This window comes from Marmota monax, unplaced genomic scaffold (assembly GCF_021218885.2).
Source record: "Marmota monax isolate L192 unplaced genomic scaffold, Marmota_monax_Labrador192_F-V1.1 WCK01_AAM20220418_F8-fsc00166, whole genome shotgun sequence".
NCBI classification, from domain to species: domain Eukaryota; kingdom Metazoa; phylum Chordata; class Mammalia; order Rodentia; family Sciuridae; genus Marmota; species Marmota monax.
In genome coordinates, this window is record NW_026693344.1 from 880,559 (window position 1) to 898,038 (window position 17,480).

Below are 17,480 nucleotides of genomic sequence, written 5' to 3' on the forward strand. Positions count from 1 at the left end.
TCTAACTACTAATCCCAACTCCTCCTGGTTCTTCTGGAACCTTCCTCCATCTACTACACACCTTCTTTAGTAATCTCATCTACTTCCTCCTCGTACTCCTCCCCCAACTCCCTCCCCAGTACTAGGGATTGACTCAGGAACATTCTACCTCTAAGCCATATCCCTAGCTCTCCTTTTTTTAAAAATTTTATTTGGAGACAGGGTCTAAATTACTAATAATTGCCTCAAACTTGGTAATCCTCCTGCCTTAGCCTCCTTAATAATTAGGATTACAGGCGTACACCACTTCACCTGGCTGGAACGCCCATATTCGTTACCTCAAACTATACTTGCCCCCCACTAAATGACCAAACTTACTACACTTTCTTAGGTCATATTTCTCTTGGCCACTCTATACCACATTTATACCAATCCTTTTTTGCGACCTCTTCCTTTAGCTAATGGTGACTTTATACAAAAGTTATTCTCCAGATAGTATGAGAGAATGTGAGGAGGGGTATAAACAAAAAAATTCTAGAGCTTTCTAAAATTATATTCACCATTCCACCAATTTTCTCAATTTTTTTTCTTTCCAGAACACAGGCATGTCAGTTGATAATCAATGCCCCAAGGAACCATTATTATAGTCTTCAGTGTTCTGTATGCCACATGTGAGATTAGGGGAAAATGACAATAATCAGTACCTTAAATATCTTGGTTTTATTCTAGTTACTTTTCTCTGCTGAATGCCATATTTGAGCTGAGGGCAATTCAAAGGAAACAAATAAGTATAAGAAAAATCCTCTTTCCTCCTTGTATTTTCCTGAAAGTAGGACATAAGCTTACAAAAGTGTCATTCCTCCCCTCTCTACCAAGGACAGAAGTCAATCACAAAGTCCACATTAGACATATCCTGAAGATGTTCACCAGAGAAATTTACGTAACAAACTCTACTAATTTTGTTGGTTGGTTGTTTAAGCTTTACCACTGAGCAACACCCCCAACCTGTTTTGTTTGTTTTTGAGATGGGGTCTTGCTAAGTTGCTTAGGGCCTCACTAAATTGCTGAGGCTGGCTTTGAATTTGTGATCCTCCTGCCTCAGTGTCCCAAGTCTGGGATTATAGGCATGCACCACTACACCCATCAAACTCTACTAGTTTTTTCCTACCCATGGTTTCCCATATGGTTACCCTCCCATTATTTGCTTCATGCAGAGACTCAGGTCCTTTTGTTTGCTCAATTCTCTAAAAACATATTGTTCCTTTGCTAAGATACTATATAAACTAAAATTTTGTTTTGTTTGGTGGGGGATGGGTACTGGGGATTAAACTCAGGGGCATTTGACAACTGAGCCACATCCCCAGACCTATTTTGAATTTTATTTCAGAGACAGGGTCTCACTTAGGTGCTGAGGCTGGCTTTGAACTTGTGATCCTCAGCCTCTGGAGATACTGGGATTACAGTTGTGTGCCATCCTGCCCAGCTTAAACTAAAATTTTAACCAAATCTTTTGAGTTACTCATCTCTGGATACTCTTATGTTACCTGCTGTCTATGAGACTCTATCTTGGACTGGCTCTGTGCTTTGCATCCTGAGTTCCTTGGAGTCATAAGAATAAACAATGAAAATTCAGTAGGCTCAGCAAATTCCCTCAAGGTGAAAGTTAGTCATCAAGTTCAGCTTACCTTTCTGAATTTTTGCCTGAAGTATTTCTTACCTGAATTCCTTACTTACTTTCCCCCCACCCCCTTGGTACTGGGAATCAAATCCAGTGTGTTTTTTACTGAGCTACATTCTTAGACCTTTTTATTTTTTGTTTTGAGATAGGCTCTCACTGAACTGCTGAGCCTGGCCTCAAAATTGCCATCTTCCTGACTTAGCCTCCAAATCCCTGGAATTATAGGCATGCATCACTGTGCCCAGTCAGAATTCCTTACTTTCTTGACAGCTCATGAATACTTTAAAAGAGGATTAAAAAAAAAATTTATATTATATATATAATTAAGTTTACTTAGTTTTCTAAACAGGAAATTCAGTTAAGGTATGTAGCAACTCAGAATGACCTAGTCATTCTCCACTGGCTTCATATCATCTTCCCATTCTCTAAATGATGAGAATGTGTCAAGGATTACTCTTTAGACTACTACTTATCACACTTCCTTTGAAGATCTCAGCACTCTCAGTGGAGTCATCAGCATTGATTATTATGATAATTATATCAAAAGCTCTCAACAAGTATTTGAATGTATAATTCTGGATAGTGGTGGGGAAGATTGGAGAGTGGTCTGGAAAAAGCTCTATAAATGATGCACACTTACACAGCAAAAATCTTATGACTTACACCATTTCAACCAAGACTCACTACTTTAATGATTCCAATGCCAATTACTTATGGGCATAAGAAAGTACCCCTAAGACTGACATTTTTGCTGAGATTCAGATCTACAACTTCAACTGGTGTCAACACTTTTCCCTGAATCCCTACCATCAAAACAAACTCAATATGCACATTTCAAAAGTCATCACCTCATAAAACCTGCCCTAACAATTTCCAAACCTCTATAAAAATATTAGCGAGTCTTTGAGGAATCAAGACAAATCTTTGATTCCTTTAAACAATGTCCTTTTTCTTTCCTCACATCATCACAGAGTGCTTCCTGCATTCATTCCTTTGAATTTATTTCATTCCCCTATTCTAGGTCTTTGTTAGGATTTTTGTAGTTTATAACTAACACATCTCCCTTTTGGTTTCTTTTGACTTCAATTCCTCCTATAAACCACTTTAAAGTGAATTATCCTAAAAGCAGTGCTTTGCATACTACCCACCTATTCAAATACATTTAATGGTTTATCATTGCCTACACAGAAATCTTCAACTGCTCAACAGTGTATTTCAATTGTTGGTCAGCAATGTAGTGAAGAACAGAGTGCAGAGAAGCAACAGCCCTTAGACACCCAAGACTCAGGATAATCTTTTCATTCTTGATGTTTTAAACACTAGTAAGTTAGTGTGGAACAGGATAACATTAGAAGCAAAAAGCATGTCTCCTCAGGTGATGATGAACTTTTAAAATACTGTACCATTTTTTAATCAGCCTCAGTCTACCCACCAGAAAATTAAAGACTGAAGAAAAAGTAGAACCCTAATCTCAAACTTTATATTTAGGACCCGTTAGCATATAGTCCTTACATATCCCTGAAGGTTCTACCACCTAATTAATTACATAAACCTTCCTTCTCCAACCTGACTAGACCATTTACCATTCCTTTAATAGGTCTTGCTATTTCTACCCCCACTATGAGTGTGTTCATGTTCTTTCTACTTACTATTGTCCTTGCTTGCGAACCTAGAGGCCAAGCTCTTTCATGAAACCATACTCAATTGGCTCAATCATGGTAACTATTCCTTTCTCCAAAAGCCAGTTTGTCTTCTATACTACTCATCAGACAACTAGCATATGCCACTTACTACTATAATTTATATTGTCACAACAAGTTTTTTTTTCTCCCTACCATAAGCACAATGAGGACAGTTATCTGACACTTCACATACCCAATATTTAGAACAATATTATACATATAATTTTCACCAAAGGCTTAATGATGTGATCTATTTACATAGCCCTTAGCATCCATATTTGGGCTGGGTGCACTGGTGCACATGCACCTATAATCCCAGTGGCTCAGGAGATTGAGGCAGGAGGATCATGAGTTTAAAACCAGCCTCAGGGCTGGGGATGTGGCTCAAGTGGTAGAGCGCTCGCCTAGCATGCGTGAGGCACTGGGTTCGATTCTCAGCACCACATAAAAATAAAATAAAGATATTGTGTCCACCTAAAACTAAAAAATAAATATTTAAAAAAATAAATAAATAAAAATAAAACCAGCCTCAGCAAAAGTGAGGTGCTAAGCAACTCAGTGAGACCCTGTCTCTAAATAAAATACAAAATAGGGCTGGGGAATATGGCACAGTGGTCGAGTGCCCCTGAGTTCTAACTCAGTACCTCCCAAAAAGCTGAAAATGATATATCTTATCAATATCTTAACCTAAGACTCAAACTGACTTTCTCTAGATGGCAAAAAAAAAAAAAAAAAAAAAAAGCTACACTGAGGTATATAATATATAATAAGGTGCTTTTTCTTTTCTTTTTTATGATGGTATTGAGGTTTGAATCCTGGGGCACTCTACCACTGAGCTTCATCCTACCCCCTTTTTAAAATTTTGAGACAGGGTCTTGCTAAGTTGCCACAGCTGTCCTCAACCTTGCAATCCTCCTATGTCAGCCTCCCAAGTTGCTGGGATTACAGGTGTACACCAGAGTACCCAGCCATGGTCAGTTTTTTGTTTTTCAACCTACACTGCTCAGACTTCCCAGCGTGTTATAAATAGGCTAAAGATATAAGTAGATCTTGAGCCAATTATTTTATAATCAAATTTAAGAAATAAATTCATAAATATCAAAACTACTTTTCAGATATATATTTACTATCAGTGTTAATGAAACTGTGATTTTTCACTTTTTACTGATTTAAGAGGTATGCCTGTAGATGGTCATCATTATACAAAATTCAAGCATGAAGATGTGAATTTGGTGTCAACATACCTTATATACAAACAGAGATTTGATAAATTGTGGTATAAAGGTGTATTAAGAATTGTAATGCAAAAAAAATTATGAATTTAATGCACTCCTCTTTTTGATGTAGGTAAGAAATAATAAAAAAATTAATTAATTTTTTAAAAAAAGAATTTCTGAATATGCTGGTACACTGTAAGCCAATGAAGATAAATCATATTACTACTGAAAAAAAAAAAGAGATATGCCTATAATGCAGCCCTCTTCTCAACATTTGTCTGTTGCATTTTGAAAGAACAAGAGTTATTCGTCTTTTTTCCTTAACACCAAGCATAAATGCTTATTGAATGAATCAAGAGTCACAACTCAGCTGGGCATAGTGGCACATGCCTGTTATCTCAGTGACTTTCATTTTCAGTACCATTGCATTTCTTATGAGGTTTATATAACTTATTAATTTAAAATTCTACTCTATTTTTAGTTTTGAAGGAGAATGTTTGTTAGCCATAACAGAAATTATCTTCAAACATTTCAATCATACCTGTTTCTGAGCTTCTACTTTCTGCTTTCTGGTTGGATCAATTGCATCTACCATCCATTTGATAGTAAAGTATGTTACTGCACCAAATATTGTCAAGCGGAAAATTAAACCAACAACTTCATTCCGACTCAAGGGACGAGAAAAGGCTTCAGCATGTACCATCTTGATTGTTAACCTTAAAAAACAAAGAGAAATGTCACTAAATAATAACTATATTCATTAACATTGAGAGACTATTAAAATGTTTGAACTAAGCAAGAAGCTAAGTTCTAATCAAATTCAAACACTACCTACCTTAGAAAAATGTGTTTCATTTTTAAGGAGAAGTGGATTTTCAATGTTAAATAAACAAACACATTTAAAGCTTTTCTTACAAATTGAAGTAGATTAAAAAACAAGTTTATTTAGGAGTAGAATAATTTTATTGAAAAACATGGTCTTAAGTGACTTTCAGTTTTTAAATAAATATTCCAGAGAATCTGGAAATCTGGAAAATAATGACTTTACACTAATCTAACTGAAGAAAGGCTGCCTGACAATGAAATGCTTTACTAATATGATGCTGACAATCTATCTCTTCAATTAGGTATCTATATACCAGATAATTTTTGAGAGTGAAATTCAAACTACGAAATAATTTATTTTTTCTCATACCTACTTTTAAAACTTTTTGAAGCCTGGTTAATTTTAAGTATTCCATTTTCTCAATTAATAAGTGATATTAAATTTTTTGATCCCTCTATTGCTCCCAACAACCCAGCTAAATATGAAACAATAGAACTTTCAAAAGATTTAATCAAGAAAACTACCACAAAAATAAAGCAGGGAAAAAGGAAGTAATATGCTTACTTTTACATAAAGTATATATCCCTTAACAGCTACAACAACTGCAGCTGGGTTTACAGTGAGGCATGCACTCCACTGTCAAAGGCAATAAGTATATAAAACAATAAACTTATTAGGGATGATGTGACTAATTGCATTTTGGGGAATAGGATCTCATTTTCAAACAATGCCATTCAAAACACACGCAGACACACGCACACAGGAATATATATTTTGCATTCAAGTGGAAAGGAGTAAATCACAATTGTGCAAACAGCTTAATAGCACCTAAAAATCAGGTACTGCAGAGATTAAAATCCATGGTCCTTCCAGCTCTAAATTATTGTTTTCTCTTCTAAGTTAAAGATCCTCTTCATCTCCTTCCCTCTGGAACATCTCTCCACAATATTTTTAATTTTTAATTCCACAATATTTTTTTTAACTTCACAATATTTTTAATTCTATTATAGACCTCCTATTCATTCACGTATACTCTATTTCTTCCTTATCAAGACTTCAAAGCTTTCCCTTTGCAGGATTCAAACCTATCCTCATCTAGCTCCAAAGAGTCACTTTAAAACCTTTTATCTCTGACCATTTCTCAAATTTCTCAATAGGAACTCTCAACAAATGAAGTCACTGGCATAGAAAATGCCAAATTTCTCCTTCAGTCTTATATTTGTCTGTGCCCTGGAGGGGCCATTTCCCCTCATTCATTTAAGATGACTCAAATTCTATACAAACTTCAAACACTAACCTTATCTGCTCCATAAAGTCTTTCAAATCACATTAACTCTCTATATTATTTATTTAGTTCTACACAATTTTAAGAAATGTCTTATTTTAAATCATTATTGGATTTATATCTATTCTACTCAACTAGAGTTTAAATCCTCATAAACAGGATTTTCATCTTATTGACATCTTTACAACTGTCACACAAAGAGACTATTCAAAAATTATTTGTTCTACTGAAGAAAAATCTTCCATTCAATCAACAAAGTCAGACTTCTGCAGAATTTCCAAAAGTCAAGGTTTCACATTATTACTCAGAACCATTCACTTCACAATAATTACATTACTTAATTTAAACATAACTGATGGGCATGGTGGTGCATGCCTGTAGTCCCAGTGGCTGAAGCAGGAAGACTGCAAGTTCAAAGCCAGCCTCAGCAACTCAGCAAGACCCAGTCTCTAAATAAAATACAAAAGTGGGAGGGAGCTGGGTATTGGTGCCGTGGTTAAGCATACCTGGTTTCAATCCCCAGTACCAAAATACAATAATTTAAACACAACCAAATAACTGAAGTCCTTCATTTTGGATGAAGAAATTTTGGCCCAAGGATATTAAACAATTTAATCCATTCAATGGCCATTTATTAAACATCTATATACAAAGCTTACTATATAGTGGATATACAATAATGCCTAACTACTTAAGAAACTAATTATATTAATTATAATGAATTATTTTTTAAAATGGAGCTATAAAAAAACCACATAACTGAAATCTTTCCTCGGGTAACAAATCAAAGTGTGATTTTTCCATCAGGATGGATTTTTAAAGTTGGGTTACAAAACACTTCTCACACAAAGTGAAAAATTGACTTCTTCAGTCTTTATTCCATCAGAATAAAATTGAAAATGCAGTAGCAATGTGTGGCGACATAATCTGAGGTACAATTCATGGATGAAAATAATCCAGCAGGCAAAGTAGGAGTTTTATTAACAATTTGTGAAAAGTGGTGACATTCCAATAAAACATTTTCATTGGTCTATAAAGTTTGAGTTGGTAGTGATAAACTGCCATCTACTGGATGTTCACTGAACTACATGAACAAATTAAGGTTGTTTCCAAAGCACATTCCAAAGTCATCAAGATAGTTACAATTTTTAATCCTATTTTAAAATGCCGAGATAAGAAACCAGTTTATATAGTTTCCTATTCTAAAATTATTAACATAATAGTACAGCAGTGTACTGATGGCAATTCTAAAATTGTATATTGTCTACCTTTTTAAATGACTTCAGAATCCTGAAATGAAACTGAAAGCTCTTGCTTTGTAGACTGTAACTGCAAATACTTTACATTTTATCTGTAGATGAGATGTGCACTTACAGCACATTCTTACAGCACTGATATACTTCCAAGGTAAGGCTATTACAGAAACAATACCATTCCAGAAGAATACAAATAAAAGCTGCCAATGCACATAACAGGATGGAAGCATTTCTATCTTGCATAAACATTAGGTTCAACAAAACGAATACACAAAGATGTACATATACTCAGTTCTATGCATCGCAAAACTCCGGCAATTCAGTTATCTGTTAGGCAACCATGAATTCCAAATGGTTTATTTTGATTTCTCGATTTCAGGATGGAAAACTTTAAGATCATACTACCTCATCTATGAGCAATTTACTGACAGATTAAGAGACGAGAGTATAGCATTCATGCTGTATTATTTCTCTAGGTCACTGCAGCTTTTTACAACGGGTTTCTCAAACTCAAAAAGTCCCAGTTTCACAGACTTCAAGGCCCTACGATGAAGGCCTTCCTGCCTTCACAGAGAGGACAAGTTAACATCATCATTCTCTGTGAAAGCCTGCCCAGCCCTCAAAATTGGGTTACACAACACCTCTACTTTTGCACAAAATAATAGAAGCACCAGTGCAACAACCAGACCCGGCTCATTCAGGCTGCCTTGGCCCATGAACCCTAGTTCTGAAGTCGTCCGGGACGACCCTAAGCCTCCACAGTGTCCAGGCTGTCTATAGAGATTCCCTTGGGAATGGTATAAGTCTTTAGGCTGCGCCCACAGAGACCCAGGGCCCAAGTCGGGCCCGAAGCCAAGGCGAGGCCCGGGACGCCCTTGGAGGTTAATCCGCTCGATAGCAAGGGCTACAGAGCGCTGGGGGGCGGCACTGAGGTGGGACTTAGAAGAGGGCGAGGTGACCTTTCCGGTGGGTTTTCCCAGAGTGGAGCCAGTCCCTAAGAGAGCTCGGAGAGATCCTGTATGAGTCTCACCAGGACCCGCGGGAACCCGCTACTCACCCGGAGGAAGAAACAGCAGCAGCAGGAACCTTCAGCCGGCCTTGCACAGGAAGGAAATGCCGCCTGGGAGAAAGCGCTTCCGGCGGAGCCGCGGCCCGCCCCCTACACTGAGCGTGCGCGAGCCGCGGCGCAGGCCTGGAACGAGCGCTGTGGTGTCCTAGAAATGGCTTGTCGCTGCATGCGAGTGGGTTCGCGTACCTCGTGCTTTCTCTGGTACTCGCTGAGCTGAGTCTTTCCGTGAAGCCAGAGTGTCTGCAAGCAGCTTTCCAGGGATCAGAGCTGTGTCTCAGATTGAATTGGAGAAGGCGCTTATCACCATAAAGTCCTTGCCCTGTTGGCCTGCTGGGAGCAACACTAACAAATAAGGGAGGCTTCTTTTTTTTTTTTTTTTTTAATATTTATTTATTTTATTTTTCCGGCAGACACAACATCTTTGTTAGTATGTGGTGCTGAGGGTCGAACCCGGGCCGCACGCATGCCAGGCGAGCCCGCTACCGCTTGAGCCACATCCCCAGCCCTAAGGGAGGCTTCTTGAGAACGCAAAGAACAAAAATCTTTTTCCTGACGCCAGCTGATTTTGACTCTTTCCCATCACCCCATGCAGTTCCTTGTGCTGCTGCTCTGTCTAGCCAAAGCTCGACGCGCATGGCCACCCCTCACCATCTGTCTTAGTTTTTAGAGTGAGCTCACCCTGCTCTCCCATTTTTGTACTGACAAACACCTGGGGGTGGCGCCTGAAAAACCTTTGACGAAATGACTGAGCAGCCCACGCAGGCAGGACTAGCAGTTGGGACGGAATAGGGTATTTGATAATATATATTTTTATTTCTCTCACGTATTTTTACTTCTCTACCACCACCACTCCTTTCCTTTCCCTTTCCTTTTTTTTTTTTCCTTATCCTCTAGAATGAGCGACGTGACACTAGAGGTCCTAAGGGAACAAACTGACTACACAGACTGCCTGGGGGCGAGATGGGGCGAGATAACATTAGCCCTGTCCCCAGATAAAAGAGGCATCACTTCCTTTAGATAGAGGTGGTGAGACTATTATAAAGTCATGAGACAATTCCCTTCCATATTTTCCTCGGAAAGGCAGTTTGTATCTGTCTGCTGTAGGGATCGTCTTGGATAGCTAAAGAATTCTGCAGCCTGATTATTGAATTAGCAAATGCTACCACTGTTACAATCTTGTAATATTGTAGTATATAGTTCATTGACAAGAATAGAATGGAATTTAATACTATAAGCGGTTAATGTTTTACATCCAGACCTTTTTTGTTTTTAAGGCTTCCTATATATGTGTCTATATTCTTAATTTAAAAAAAAAAAAAAAAAAAGTAATGTGGGGGCTGGGGATGTGGCTCAAGCGGTAGCGCGCTCGCCTGGCATGCGTGCAGCCCCGGTTGGATCCTCAGCACCACATACAAACAAAGATGTTGTGTCTGCCGAAAACTAAAATAAATATTAAAAATTCTCTCTCTAAAAAAAAAAAGAGTAATGTGAAGCTAGGTTTGGGAATACTAGATGAAGATAGGTCTTTAAGAACAGGATATTATGAAGCCAGGAAAATGTTCACAAAAAAGCAGAGGACATCAGTGCTTAGCAGGCTTGGAAGAGACTCTCCACTGGTTCTCTGGGATGATCCCAAACTTAAGTCACTGCTTGGGAGGTTCACAGGGATATGATTTGACAAGGCCCAAAAGAAGGTGTTATGAAAGGAAAAAACTTTAGGTTTTGAGGCCAACTAGGGTAATCATAGCCCCTAGTAAGAAAAATGAACTGAGAAATTCAAGAAGGCAAAGGATTATCATTATTTACTGTGAAACTTCTTCAACTAAGCAGCTTACCTGCCTTACTCTCAGGTCCGGGATGACCAAACCTATCCAGTTTGCTTGAGAGTGAAAGGATTTGGGGAATGCGGGTTTTCTTCAAAATTTTTTTTTTTTTTAGAATTATCTGTGAGCTGCACTACCCAATTCCTCTACCCTCTATCCCAACTGCTTCCTGGGGGAGCAGTAGCTCCCCAACTCCTGCTGTCTTGAATGCATGGCCTTGTTTGGTATGTGCACATGCCCAGCATGGGGGTTTTCAATGATAAAACACACCCTATACTAAGGACATACTAAACAAGTCCTATCGTGAAGTGGAGCTCTCAATATTTTAATCTACTTTCAGTTCATCTACCTAATATCTGAGGAAAGTTTTCACAGGAAAGGAAACTGTTGGGTAAAAAAAATCAAGGCTGATCAGGAATAGTTTATTTATTTTTATTTTTTTTATTATTATTTTTTTTAATATTTATTTATTTTTTTAGTTCTCGGTGGACACAACATCTTTGTTTGTATGTGGTGCTGAGGATCGAACCTGGGCCGCACGCATGACAGGCGAGCACGCTACCGCTTGAGCCACATCCCCAGCCCAGGAATAGTTTAGTCCAAAATAAATGCTGCTGCTCATTCCTACCTAGTGCTTTGCCTTTACCTTTTGGATCTAATGTTTCCTTGTAGCAAATCTTTAGGAAATTTCTTATGTCTGGGCCCTAACACATCACATTAGTGTCTTTCTATGTACTATGCACATTCATTTCCAGCAATCACTAAATCAAGTATGTTCTTCCAAAATAGAATGAACATATGCTTTTCATCCCAGGATAGCTTTATATAATCCCTGGCAACACAGAATATCACATTTGGCCCACAGTAGGGATTCAATAAATAATTCATTATGTGCAGTATTAATCAGGAAATTATAACTTTTTGGCCTTTGCTCCTTTTTAGAATCAGTATTATAAATAATTATAGTTACTGAAGGAAAAAAAAAAAACTACACCAATTCTTCTTGAAACAGTTATAACAGTTCTCCCCTATGGAACCAAATTTTCCATGTTCTTTAGAAGGTAGGAGTGGTTAGTTTGCTCTGCAGCTTAGATCAATGCACTGAATACCTGGTGGGAAGAGAGTCCTTAGATTGGCTGTTCTTCAATTTTATTGTGTGTAGATTCACACAGACAGCTTGGCAAAATGCAGATTCCTGGCTCCTAAACTTAGAGGCTCCCATCCAACTGTTCTAGGTTTGGGCCCAGATCTGCAGTTTTATGAACCATCTGAAATCTCTGTCATGTGAGGATATGATAAGAAGATGTCTTTCGGCAGGCCAGAAAGAATGCCTTCACCAGACAGACCATCTGCCAGTACCCTGGTCCTATACTTCCCAACCTCCGGAATGGTGAGAAATAAGTTTCTGTTGGTTAAGCCAATCAGCCAATAAACAAACTGACAAACAACTGAGATGATTCAGGTATAAGTAGTTCTGCCCTAGTCAGTGAAAATTTTAGATGTATATTTGCAAAAATCTATCACCCTATCTCAAAAGGCTTATCTGGTCATCTGAACCAGTAAGCCAACTGAGATACATTAAAAAAAAAAAAAGAAATTAAATCAAGAAGGCTTTATGAGGACATTTGGAGTAAGATCCCTTTGGAATAAAACAATCTTTGGATAAGTAAACACAATAAACCTGACTCTATTTGTTGCTCATTAGAAATAATTCACTTGACAGTGATTTGGAAAGAGCAGAATAAATAAATGAAATTATATAGCAGTGATCAGTATAATAGTAACCTTGTTCCTTTTCAAGTATTTTATCAGAAGGGAATAATCTTAATTATTATTTTGACAAGGTAAATGAATGGATGAAGAAAGAAAAATAAAACAAGAATATGGAGCTATACCTGAAGCTATGAAAGCACTGAAAAAGACCAAGATTATATACTTGAGCTCCAATAGAATAAGATAGAATCAGGGCAAAAATAGTGAAAAATTTGATGTTGGGGTTGTGGCTCAGAGGTAGAGTGCCTGCTTCACATGTGTGAAGCATTGGGTTTGATCCTCGGCACCACATAAAAATAAAATAAGCAAAATAAAGGTATTGTGTCCATCTATAACTAAAAAAACATATTTTAAAAAATAGTGAAAAATTAAAATTTCAACTGATTGGAACAAGTGGAAAGATAAATTGATAACTCCATTCTATAGAAAGCATGGAGAGCTAAAAGACAACATTAAAATTCAAAGAACATATAGTTGTAAATCTACTTTTCATACTTTTATGTTTTTTAAACTTTTACACATAGTATAATAAGTGTACATGAAAATTAGTTTTTATTCATCGGGGTAGTACTAATCCATCTTACATTTTTATGTAACACTTTTTTTCAAGCAGTACTGCCAATTGTGTGTGTATGTGTGTGTGTGTTTTAACACAGATTGGATTTGGAGGTACTTTATCACTGAGCTTCACCCCCCATCCCTTTTTGTTTTTTATTTTGAGACAGGCCCTCTCTAAGTTGCTGAGGCTCACCTTCAATTTGGGATCCTCTTACTTTACCCTGCTGAGTTGCTGAGATTACAGGTGTGTGCCATGGCTCCTGGCCCAGTTGTATGTTTTTTAGAGTTACTGCTACAAAAAACATTTTCTAGAATTTAGATATTTATTTAAAAATCTACAGCATTTTGTTGTTCAGCTTTCCTACAGTACTGAAAATATACTGTTCAAATGATACTTTTCAAAGCTGGGTGCGGTGATGCTCACTTGTAATCCCAATGGTTTGGAGGCTGAGGCAGAAAGATTTCAAATTTGAGGCCAGCTTCAACAATTTAGCAAGGTCCAAAGCAACTTAGTGAAACCCTGTCTTGAAATAGAAAAATACAAAGCAAAGGGCTGGGGCTTGATCAAATACAAAGCAATGTAGCTCAGCAGTAAAGTATCCTTGGGTTCAATCCCTGGTACCAAAATAAACCAACTTTCCATGAAAAATCAGGATTGCCAGTTGCTGCGCACGCCTGTAATCCCAGCAGTTTGGGAGGCTGAGACTAGAGCCAGCTTTAGTAACTTCGAGGTGCTAAGCAACTCAGTGGGACCCTGACTCTAAATAAAATACATAATAGGGGTGGGGATGTTACTCAGTGGTCAAGTATCCCTGAGTTTAATCCCTGGTACCCCCCCTCAAAAAAAAAAAAGAAGTTAGGATTGATGAAAAATGGAATTGCTTCAAGAAAATGGCTAACTTTTCTGTAGCCTCATTAGGAAAACTTCAGGCATAAATAAAAAGTGAAGTTCATCTGAGACCTTCATACAATCTCTTTCATATTTTTTTAATGGAAGATGAGGGAAGGGTAAGAATAACAAAGATATAAATTCATTAGCCAAAATAGAAGAATCAGTAGTTGAAATGTTAATTCTCAATTCCTGTAACAACAGATTGATAGATGAGGAATAAAACAAGACCAGATGCTGTGGTTTCCAGGATGCACTTGACTTCCCATCCTTTATAACCTGGAGCAATTTTTCTGTAAGTAGGTCACTTGCTTGCTCTCATTTACCTGATTCTAGGAACATGCCCTTGGAAGAATTTTGGAAGAGATTCTGTATTGGTACTTAACATATTAAAAATTAAGATTGCATGAATTCTTTCTCTGATCCTCTTTCTCTATTAGCCAGAATAACTTGTAAACTTGAAGCATAAATGAATAAGAAGAATTTCAGATCTTTTGTTTTCTAAGCACAAGTTCACTTAAAGTCTATGTACATTCTGTCAGCTCCTGTGATTCACTATGTTTAGCATTGGCATGGTGCTTAGTTCCCAAAATCACAGTTTGAGTCTGCACTCTATCAGATATGAACTTCTCAGGAAAAGAGGGTGTCTAGTAGTAGGAGGAGTTTAATTAATAAAATTAATAATTTTTGTTTGTTTTTTCATACTGGGGATTTTTTACCAGGGATACTTTACCACTGAACTACATCCCCAACCCTTTCTGTTCTGTATTTTAATTTATTGGTACTGTGGATTTACCAAGGGGTGCTTAACCATTGAGCCACATCCCTAACCTTTTCTATTTTTTATTTTGAGACAGAATTTCTCTAAATTGCTTAGAACCTGGCTAAGTTGCTGAGGCTGGCTTTGAACTTTTGACCCTCCTTGCCTCTGCCTCCTAAATTGCTGGGATCACAGGTGTTTGCCATTGTGCCCAGCCCAGCTTATTTTCTTATTTTGAGACAGGGTCTCACTAAATTGAGGAGACTGGCTTAGAACTTTACCTTAGCCTCCTGAATTGCTGGAGATTACAGGCATGCACCACTATGCTCGCCAGTAAATGTCTTTTTTTTTTGGTCTTTCAAAATTTGATATATTTAATAGATAATTTCAGGCCCTATTGCTATAGATTTAACCTCTGGAGAGAAGTATGGCGGTGGAGTGGAGGAATGATAAATGGTAAAAAGTAGAACAGGTAAAGAAATAATTTTACTGACCGCAATTATTATTGCCCTATCATGACAGGTCTGCTCTTGATGCGTCCATCAGAAACAGAATCAGAATGATTTCCAGGCTTAAGAACATGGACTTTGGCGGAACTAGGGATATATAGCTCAGTTGGCAGAGTGCTTGCCTCTGATGCACAAGGCCCTAGGTGTAATTCCCAGCACACACACACACACACACACACACACACACAACAACAACAACAACAACATGGATCTTTGCCACAGTCTGGCTGGGCACAAATCACGAGCCACCACACAGCTTGTAGATTCAAACAGCAACTCTTTATTCCCGAACTCACACCAGCCGTCTACAATCACGTTCTGGGGAAATCCACGTTCTCTGCCCAAATCCACCTCCACTGGGCTTCTATCTCCCAAAATATACTGTCTGAATCCCTTGAGAACTCAAGGGGAACTCAGGCAGCAGGATACGCCCTATTCCCAGCAGGAATAATCTTAAACCTGGAACGCCCTAAACCCGATTATCCTAAACCGGGAACACCCTAATCCGCCCTGGTCCTTGAGCAAGGTCACCTACATGCAATGTCACTGCAACATGGGGTACGCTGGCAAGGAAATTGTCATACCTACTTGGCTAATGGCTCCCAGCAGATCTTTACAGATCTGGTTTGAATTTAAAATCTGCTGTTTACTACCTTTATAGGAACAAGATAACCGGGTGTGGTGTTACATGCCTGTATGGTGAGTTCAAAGCCAGCCTCAGCTAAACAAGGGAGGCACTTAGCAACTCATTGAGACAGTTCTCTAAATAAAACACAAAATAGGGCTATTAGTTCAGTGGTAAAGTATCCCTGGTAAAAAATCCCCAGTATGAAAAGACAAACAAAAATAGGCCCTTGAATTCAATCCCCAGTACTTGCTCCCCCCACCAAAAAAGGGAATAGTACAGTATACATGCTATGGATCTGCATTGGGAATTAAATGAGACAATGCATATAAAAAGCTGAGTTTAATGCCTGACATTTAGTAGATAATCAATAAACATTCAGGTATAATACTATAATATGTCAGATGATATTTTCATTAAACTATGGATTGATATCCTCTCATTCCCAGAAGCCTATAAGGACAATAATTCTTCATATCTCCTTTGTGTCCTCATGTTGATTTCATCTTTTAAGATGTTCCGTGACATCTTGTGTGAAATGTTTATCTTCTGTGACTTGTAAAGAGGCCAGGTCTTTCCGTCCCTTTGACCTCTTGGTTCTCTCATTCCAAATTTTAATATATCCCTGTTGCTAAATCTTACTGATCAGTAGTCTATATACCATTTATGATAGTTGCATAAAACCTATAAGGTTCAATCCTTATCACCCCAAGATAATTACGTTTAAAATATTAATCTATCCATGAAAATATCTTTGTGAATATTTCTCATTTCACTGAAGACCATCATTAAAGTTGGCTGTTATTCCCATCTGTCTAATAACGGCCACTTATTGAACTTACACAGTCCTTGCTGTGATGGAGTTCTAAAGACTAAAACACTTATAGGAATGTAAGTCTTCATAGAGCTGTTGATTTTTTTAAGCTAGAGATTTGCCCCATATTTGATCCCCATTCATAAATCACTTGGGGAAAACTTCCTTACTTAGGTTGCTGAGTGGGTTTTATACAAGAAAAAGAAATTAGTAGATAAAAGTCAGATGCTTAACCAGACTTCAGATTTTAGAAGTCAATACCTTGGCATGTCTTATCATTTCTTTCCAAACCACAACATTTTTTTTTTATCCTCAGAGATAATCATAGCATCAGAATTGTTAATCTCCGTATAAAATTTAATGCATCTGAGCACACCACATTTACAAAAATGTTAAATATTTCTATGTACAACTGATAGACACATTCCCCAATTTAAAGATATTTCCTGAGCAAAAAGAAATGATATTTCCTGTCCAGAAACTGGAAGAAATTCTTCCAAAAGCAAAAGCAAGGGCAAAGCCAGCTGATACTAGGTGCTTAAGAGAGAAGTATCTGCTAGGTATTTTCCTTTCACCTACAGTGAAAAAGTAATAGTGCACCAGGTATGGTGGCACCTACCTATAATCTCGGCGGCCCCTGTTGCTGAGGGTGGAGGATTGCAAGTTCAATGCCAGCCTCAGCAACAGCAAGGCGCTAAGCAACTCAGTGAGACCCTGTCTCTAAATAAAACACAAAA

At 37.8% G+C, this 17,480-nt stretch overlaps 1 protein-coding gene and 1 long non-coding RNA gene across 3 annotated transcripts in view; one reads left to right on the top strand and one right to left on the bottom strand.

The window, feature by feature from the left end:
* Atad1 (ATPase family AAA domain containing 1) overlaps positions 1–9,128 on the bottom strand; it is a 49,121-nt gene extending 39,993 nt beyond the window's left edge. Inside the window, exons 1-2 of the mRNA XM_046456815.2 lie at positions 8,981–9,128; positions 5,098–5,272 (exon numbers count right to left, since the gene is read on the bottom strand). Of these exons, the coding sequence (XP_046312771.1) occupies positions 5,098–5,259 (162 nt within the window). The 5' untranslated portion in view covers positions 5,260–5,272; positions 8,981–9,128. The remainder of the gene's footprint in view (positions 1–5,097; positions 5,273–8,980) is intronic.
* A 1,265-nt stretch (positions 9,129–10,393) lies between these two features.
* Positions 10,394–16,371, top strand: LOC124101097 (uncharacterized). 2 transcript variants are annotated; one of them, XR_006854529.2, is made up of 4 exons: positions 10,394–12,205; positions 13,314–13,390; positions 14,240–14,330; positions 15,318–16,371. It is a non-coding gene; the product is annotated as an uncharacterized LOC124101097 (long non-coding RNA). The 2 variants fall into 2 exon arrangements; XR_006854530.2 differs by lacking the exon at positions 13,314–13,390.
* Positions 16,372–17,480: the final 1,109 nt, after the last annotated feature.